This window comes from Rhododendron vialii, chromosome 5a, assembly GCF_030253575.1.
Source record: "Rhododendron vialii isolate Sample 1 chromosome 5a, ASM3025357v1".
Taxonomy (NCBI): domain Eukaryota; kingdom Viridiplantae; phylum Streptophyta; class Magnoliopsida; order Ericales; family Ericaceae; genus Rhododendron; species Rhododendron vialii.
In genome coordinates, this window is record NC_080561.1 from 34,129,300 (window position 1) to 34,137,508 (window position 8,209).

General features: G+C 37.0%; 1 protein-coding gene across 10 annotated transcripts in view; it reads left to right on the top strand.

Annotated features, from left to right (window-relative positions):
- Window positions 1-7,879, top strand: part of LOC131325276 (uncharacterized) — a 34,467-nt gene extending 26,588 nt beyond the window's left edge. For 8 of the 10 annotated variants that reach the window (XM_058357442.1, XM_058357439.1, XM_058357441.1 and 5 more), the window contains 8 exons: window positions 1,874-2,017; window positions 4,797-4,904; window positions 5,003-5,053; window positions 5,118-5,195; window positions 5,280-5,393; window positions 6,152-6,348; window positions 6,608-6,677; window positions 7,153-7,879. In XM_058357442.1, the coding sequence (XP_058213425.1) occupies window positions 1,874-2,017; window positions 4,797-4,904; window positions 5,003-5,053; window positions 5,118-5,195; window positions 5,280-5,393; window positions 6,152-6,348; window positions 6,608-6,677; window positions 7,153-7,341 (951 nt within the window). In that variant the 3' untranslated portion in view covers window positions 7,342-7,879. Of the gene's footprint in view, window positions 1-1,873; window positions 2,018-4,796; window positions 4,905-5,002; window positions 5,054-5,117; window positions 5,196-5,279; window positions 5,394-5,903; window positions 5,996-6,151; window positions 6,349-6,607; window positions 6,678-7,152 lie in introns of those variants that run through there. The other 2 variants (XM_058357446.1, XR_009199633.1) reach the window with 2 other exon arrangements.
- The last annotated feature ends 330 nt before the right edge of the window (window positions 7,880-8,209 follow it).

Genomic DNA, 8,209 nt, shown 5'->3' on the forward strand with positions numbered 1-8,209 from the left:
GTTCTCTCTCCCATATGTTGTCACATGGTAAGATCATGATGCATAATACTTTCACGAGAGCTTGTCCCATATTGGCTAAATATAACCTCTAGGCGGCCTCTCCACTCATTGCCAATTCGTTTTGAGTTGGATGTTTTGACATTAATGATAAAAATCATGAAAAAAAAAATGAAGAATATTCCTTTAGGCATCTTTGGAGGCTTAGGTTTGTGTCACCCAATCATGCAAAAACAAATGCTTCAAGCACTACTTGGAAGTCCCTAGTCTATTGAATAGAAAGGGTGTATATATAGCTACCGATTGTCTCTACTTCAGGATGCAAAAACAAATGCTTCCAGCACTACTAGGAAGTCCCTAGTCTATTGAATAGAAAGGGTGTATATATAGCTACCGATTGTCTCTACTTCAGGAGGCTTGGGACTCCAAAATGTCAAAGTCCTTACTGATTCATGTGTTCGAACCTTTATAAAGATGCACAAATATCCAACACCACAATACGCCTCCTATCCAAGATAAAGGTACACATGTATGAATAGTGAACAATAACTCAGAGTTTTCTGATAAATGCACTCCACTTCTTGTCTTTTAGTGAAAAAATACACAAAAGTTTCACTACATGACAAAAAATGGAGTGTATTTGTCAAAAAAGGGAGTGTGGAAATCATTACCCTTAGAGTTAATTTCTTTCTTTATATGAGTTGTCATTTTGGGTTTTGATTCCTAGTTTGGTTCAGGAGAGTGTATTGGCTGTTTGTTTTCTGTTATGTCATTTACATGTCAAACTTAAAATTTTGTGTTGTTCAGAAATTATTTTGCTTTATTGTATTTTCTTTAAGATTGGAGGGTTGAGCAAGTGTTCTGATGGCTTCTGAGAAAATCTTTTCATTTCTATAAAACGTGGAAAATCTGTGGATAAGACAGATTTTGGGGGAATAAATTCAGTTTGTGCTACTGGTCTATGCCAGCTTGGGGTTTGAAGCATTGGAAGCTTGAGTTTTGAGCTATGTAGCATGGACGTGAACATGCGACACGGCACGAACAAACTGACTCGGATTTTCAAAATTGCAAGACATGACAAGCAGAGGACAAGTTATAAATTTTTAGATGTTTTTGTATATGACATTCAGTATTGTATGTAGTTCATGTATGTAACAAACTACATGTATTGTCTTACATGACATCTCAAAGTTCATATTCCTGCTTTTCCATGTTTGAAATTGCATTTCATTCTCACTTCAAGTTGTCTAATCTAAAGTACTTGTGGAATAAGCTTTATTACTTGCTTCTTTTTGCATCAGTAAATCTCGTAGCCTCATAGGCCAGCTCCTTGTTTAATGCATACCAAATGTTCCGTTGAGAATTCTAAAGAGAGAAACTCCCAAAATGGCTCTTGATAATTCTATTTTTTGAAATGATAAAACTACTAAGGAAGGAAAACCTAGGCCAATATATATGGCTAGCTGGGTACAAACACTTAAAGCACTAAAAGAACATAAAGACAATAGTACCCCTATTACATACTACATCATGGGACTAAGGACACGTACTCAAACGCTAAGGACAAAGTAAAAGTGACTACATCATTGTTTACATCTTTGCATCATTGTGTGTGGGATATTAGTTCTACAGGAAAGATTGTATGGTTGCCATTTGGTGATCATTATTGTTGTTGGTAAACAGCAATTTTTTGTTCTGTAGGAAACCTTCATCTGCTGGTTCCTTTTCATTCTGTTGAGCACAATTAACACTATCTCCCAACTTCTGTCTGTACCATGTTAATCTTCCTGAACTTTAACTTAGAGTTGCATAGGTCCTTTAATCAGCTATGTCTAAAGGGTTCATTATTAGATGCTGATCCTGACGTATAATTTAGTCTGCAGTTGTCTATCTTCTACTTAAATTTGTCGTTGACTGGGTGGAGGGACAAATTATCTACCTGGAGGCTCAAGAAACTGCTGTTGTTATTAACTTTTGTATGCGTTTGCTTCAGCTTTACTCTTCTCACAACATTGGCAAGGTATCGTTTTCTTTCTCTGTCATTTAATGTCTCCTGATTTTCACCATTGAACCTCTTTAATGGCATGCTAAGCGCATCAATGATTTCTTTTCCCTATAATTGTTGTGTTTGAGTCCGTAACATGAATGGATATGCATGTGGCTTGCGCTCAGTGGGTAAAATCAAAATTAAGAGCCTAACTAACTGCATTTCAGGGCCAGCACAACTTGAAGATCACTCCTGGATAAGGAACAGTGATTCGTAATCATAAGATCTTTTGCATATGTGTTCAACTATGGAGCACGGGTACGGGTACGGGAAACGGCAAAATCCCAAAAAAGTAGGGTACGGGTACGGCGAATATATATATAATTATTTTCTATTTTTTATTGCATAAAATGAAATAGAAACTTATTTTACCAAGAAAAAGCAAAATCAGTACAAATATACATATCTACTGCATATCTATTAGTATTCAAAATTTTAGATACATGTATACATATACATTACACATGCATATATTCGTACATATATGCAAAAAGAGATTAATTCAATCGATAAAAAATATATATAGAGAGAGAGAGAGACGGAGAGGAGAGAGACAGACGAAGAGAGAGAACGAGAGAGGAGAGAGAGAGAACTTACATTTTTTAGTTACCAAAAAAAAAAACTTACATTTTTTTTTTCTGATTTGGAGCCCTAGATCGATCTCCAAGATCTCTGCCGTGTAATATTGTGTTTATAAATGACAAATAAATTACACAATAAGCCCACATTTTATAATTATTTACAAAAAATCCCAGAAATTTTGAAAAAAATTTCATTTTGGGCTAAAACGTACCCTTGCTGTACCCGTGTCGTACCCGTGCCGTACCCAAAATTACCCGATACAATTTTGCCGTACCCGGTACATTTTTGCCGTACCCACGCCGTACCCGTATCCGTACCCGGTACGCGTACGGCGACATTTCCGGAGTACCCGTGCTTCATAGGTGTTCAATGAAGTAGACGTATCTAGTTCATTATCCGACACTGGTTTGTGGATATAATACTATTATTTTGAGAGAGGTTTCATTACACACTCTTTTCACTCTCTAAATTAAAAAAATTCCTTTGTGGACTACACTAATGGTGTAAAGCTATATCAGCCACATCACACGAGTCATGCAAACCTCCCTGACCACACTAGTCTTTCCTTTTGCACAGCCTTTTAACCTCTATGGCTTTGAAAAATCCACAAGAAAAAAGTTGTGGATGTAGTCTAGTTTGATTGTCATTGTAAAAACCCATTTCTCCGCTTTAACTCAGCCTCATTGGGCTTGTTGTTATGCTTGAATTCACTCGGATCAAAAAGTGGGAGCAGCTTCACAATCACTTCACTTGGTTTCTCTGTAGACTGTAGATGAAATTAGCATGGATATAATTTTGGATTCCTTAAATAACTGCCTTCCATTATTTTGCTGCTCTTGCTCTCTGGTGCCAGTGGCTATGTTACTTCTCTGGTGCATGGATTTAATTTTGGATTCCTTAAATAACTGCCTTAAATTATTTCGCTGCTCTTGCTCTCTGGTGCCAGTGGCTATGTTACTTCTCTGGTGCATGGATATAATTTTGGATTCCTTAAATAACTGCCTTAAATTATTTTGCTGCTCTTGCTCTCTGGTGCCAGTGGCTATGTTACTTTTCTGGGCCTGTAACACCACCTTGGCCATCTCGATTGGGCATGTTAAATAATATGCCATTCATCTCCGGCCAGCTGTCAGATCCCTTATCTTCCACAACCATCTTCTGCACCCCCAGATCTTTTTATCACTTCAATACCCACAACTCACTCTATATATATTTATATCTGTATTTATGTATTATTGCCAATGATATACGAACTCTCAAAATGACACTGTATCTTTGTTTGATTACATATTGATTGATTTCGATTGGAATTTTCCCGCACCCTGGGTTAGGAGTCCTAGGACTGAGTAACAAAGTTACAAGGATGTTTGACAATGGCATAATATGCCCAAGTTTAGGGTTTAAGATGTTACTTTAAAATTTGGGATTGGATTTGTTGTTGGGGGATAATAGTGGAGTAATTTTTGCGAGAGTAAAATTTGGATTTTAAAGAGGGAGAGAATCTGATTGACAGTAGCCCTTCTACTGTATTCTCTTTGAGAGAGAACTGGAAGAGCAGAAGAAGACATTAACCAAAAACCAGTTGAGCTATATGGTGAGACAATTTTAGTCTACTGAGCTGAGGTGGCTCAGATAAAAATAAAAATAAAAAATCTGAGGTGGCTTGAAATTACCTTTTCTTTTGTCAGTCCTTTCTCCAGATTTTGTTGTAGTCCTTTTGTCCAGATGGAGCATGGTACTCTTTCTTCCACTGGAATTCATAGTAGATTTGGTATGGAATAATATTTTCAAATTCTTTGAATTGGCATATTTTTGTACTTCTCAACATGGTTGTTGCATATGTGTGAAACAACAAGTGATATCCATGTTACTAGTGAATGGGGGGTTCTGATTTCTATCCATATATGAGCATAGAAAACTGTTTTGTTGTTAATTTCACAAGGAGTATAATACATGCATTTTCTTCTCATGTTCTCATGTCTGTGTTTTGCCTTTTTCTAGAATTACCATGTAGCATGTTTGTTTTCTGTTGTATTCATGACCGAAATTAATGTCGCTACGTAGCATGTTTAGTTTTCTGAGGATACTGGACATGAAGTTGTTGCTATGATTATTAATGTCTTGCTATGTTGTTTTCCCTGCTGCCTAATGTTGTTTCACTGCTTTCTAGATATCGCTTAGCCTCTCAAGCAGCCTACTGAGTGAGGCAGAAGCAGAGAAATATAAAGATTTACGTGCTCTTCTGCAACTCCTTTCTAATCTCTGCTCAAAGGATCTTGTATTGCTCTAAATACTTTTCCCTACTAAGAAAGAAACATGATTTATATTTGTGCTGTACATTTTATTAGCACAATTGATGGACAACATAATCTGCAGGTTGACTTCTCATCAGATTCTAGTGAGACACAGGGAACAAACATTTCTCAGGTACCATTCTGCGATCTGTTTGCTTAATAGTTTGTTGAACTTTTACCTACACATGCTCTTGCAGGTGGTTTTTCTAGGTCTTCACATAGTTACGCCTCTTATTTCTTTGGACCTGCTAAAATACCCAAAGCTTTGTTATGATGTAAGCTTTCTTTTTCAGCGTAAGAGAGCATGCATGTATTGGTGTCCGAGTCATGAAGATAACACTTTTTTCTATTTCCTGCAGTATTTTTCGCTTCTATCGCATATGCTGGAGGTTTATCCTGAAATGGTTCCACAATTAAATGCTGAAGCCTTTGGTCATGTATTGGGAACTCTTGATTTTGGTCTTCATCACCAGGTAAGACAAGTGTTCTCTAACCACTTCACTGGATCTATTATCCATTTCAGACCATGTTCTTGAAGATAAATTTGATGCAGTAAGATTGAGGGTCTTTTTGTCATTTTGGTGTCCTCTAGCGTGTGTAAGGTTTTGAGTCTATAAATAGGTGTCTAGTGTCCTCATTAGGTAGTTTTTGATGTATTGATTAAAGAATATTGAGAGCTTAGTCTCTTTGTACCACTTTGTGGGATTCTCTCTCTCTCTCTCTCTCTCTCTCTCTCTCTCTCTCTCTCTCTCTCTCGTATGAAATCTACACCTTGATTTGGTTTGCATCAACATCTCTGGTTGTGCATGTTCTTAAAGGCATTTGTGCTTCATGTTCTTTTATGAATACAACTGTAGCCTTTTGGGACATACATGGCTAAATAACTTGTGGTGCATTTGGTGCTTCTCTTATTATAAAAAAAAAAAACTGTCTAGCCTTTTTATCACTAAAGCAGCTTGTTTTCTGACATTCGAGGCAATCAGTTCAGTTTGTCTTTATCGAGCAGAAGAGTTCTTTGTGTACCATCAAAGTGAAGGGTAGGATTGATGTGTGAAAATAGCGGAACTTGCCAATGGTAATGAAAGAAATAGTGTCTTGAGATCTTCAACCTGCTCACTGGATCGATCTCCGCGCATTCACAATAGTTCCCCTCTTTTCTTCTTTTTTTCCTTTTCTGTCTTTCCTTCTTCCTTTCCTTGACTTTTCCTCTTCTCTGATTGTTGGTGAACAGGACACAGAAGTAGTTGACATGTGTCTGAGAGCTCTGAAAGCACTAGCTTCCTATCACTATAAGGAGACAGGTGCTGGTAAAGTTGGTTTAGGCTCGCAAGCCACAATTTACAAAGACGCTGATGGGAAATTGCAAGATGGCATTTTAAGCCGATTTCTCCGGCTGTTGCTGCAATTACTCCTCTTCGAGGATGTCAGGTGCACTGCAGGGATATGTTGAATTTATATATAGCTGAGACATACTGCTTTGAATAACCAAATTTTAACAAGTTAAACTATTTCAGTGTATGGAATAGGTATTATTTTTAAAAAAAAGGAAAGAATAAGTTGATTTTGCAGGCAATGGTCGATAAACTCATTCGGTCACCCCTTTCCTTAATAGTTTACTGGGTTTTGTTTACTGCAAATCTGTTGCTTTATTTTAACTGATTTTCAGTCCCTTTTGTTTGCGGTGCAGTACTGATCTCATTAGCGCTTCAGCAGATGCTCTCCTTCCTCTGATCCTCTGTGAACATGGTCTTTACCAGGTATTTCTATTGAAACTAATTCTGTAGTTACTGTACAATTTCTGAACTGGGTTTTTTTCTGTTCTTTTGATCAATCAACGCTAATTATTTTATATAGTAATAATGAGTAAGGAAAGGCATAACAAAATCAAGACACTTCCATCCATTCAGCACAATTTCTTATCCACCTGCATATAGTTGAATTGACAACTCGGAGTTTAGGTACTTGATTGGAAATAACAATTTAAAATAGTGTTGACCATAGTGAGGGTGCCCTCGTATTTAGTTCACTCTTTTTCCTTACAGTGGTGAACTATGGAACAAACACTTTATGGTAAACTATTCCTTAATAGACATTTTACAGATGGTTTTAGATGCTATATACCATCATCATTTTCTCATGGAACGACAATGACATACTTACCACTGTGATACATCTTCTCCTTTACAATGCCTATATTCTTAGTGCTGATATAGCCTCTACTATTTCTTACAGAGGTTGGGTAATGAGTTAATAGAAAAACAGCCAAATCCAACATTCAGATCAAGGTTGGTGAATGCATTGCAGTCTCTCACTAGTTCGAACAACCTGTCTTCTACACTTGACCGAACAAATTACCAGAAATTCAGAAAGAATCTGTTCAATTTCCTTACTGAAGTTCGTGGATTTTTGCGGACAATGTGATTTGAGAAGACACTCTACATGGATTTGCCGAGGGAGATTGTCTTTTTTGTTTTCTTGTTCATGTCTTCCTGTACATTTTTTATAGGATAATCTTTTTGTTATCACAGGAATGCCGCGGTTTTTTCAGGCATTCCCTGTGATTAGTCGGAAAAAAAGCAAATTTCAAGGTTCTTGAACCCATGGAAAGTCTGAGAACAGATTTTCAAATAGCGTTCTTGTCGCCGTAAGAAGTGTAATGGTGGTGCTGACTCGGTTGTGATGTGGTCCTAATTTTGCCCTTTTTCGTATGATGTTGGGAACTTACTGAGGCGAATGTTTTCAACAGTAGAGGCATAAGTTCCCAACAGTAGAGGCGGAGTCGGACTAAATTCACCTATTTTAAATTGGTTTTGGTGGGTTACCTTTTATGTATTGGATCGTATTTTTATGTAGTACTATCATTTGGTCTTTCACAATTCCATAACATACCATTGTAATAAAAGACATTGTCGTGGCTTGCTTCAATAACTAGCGAAAGGTGCGACTTGTTCTGTGCTCATTGTTCTTTGTATTGCTCATTGAACTAGAATAAGAATCAAAGCCTCCGAATCATAACCAAATCTTTCGTTGATTCACTTTCTCTGTCTCTATCTCGAGTTGAGTTTTGTTCACCCTCCACTTAAGAGGGTGAACACTATATTCTTTCATATTGGTTGAAATGGTGTGGATTCTACCACAAAGTGATGTCATACTTATCAAAAATTATATTGCATGGTAAGCATGATATTATTTTGTGGTGGAATCCAAACCATTTTAACCAATAAGAGAAATGGTAATGTTCACTCTCTTTTAAGAAGGGTGAACAAAATTGCACTCTATCTCTCTTTAA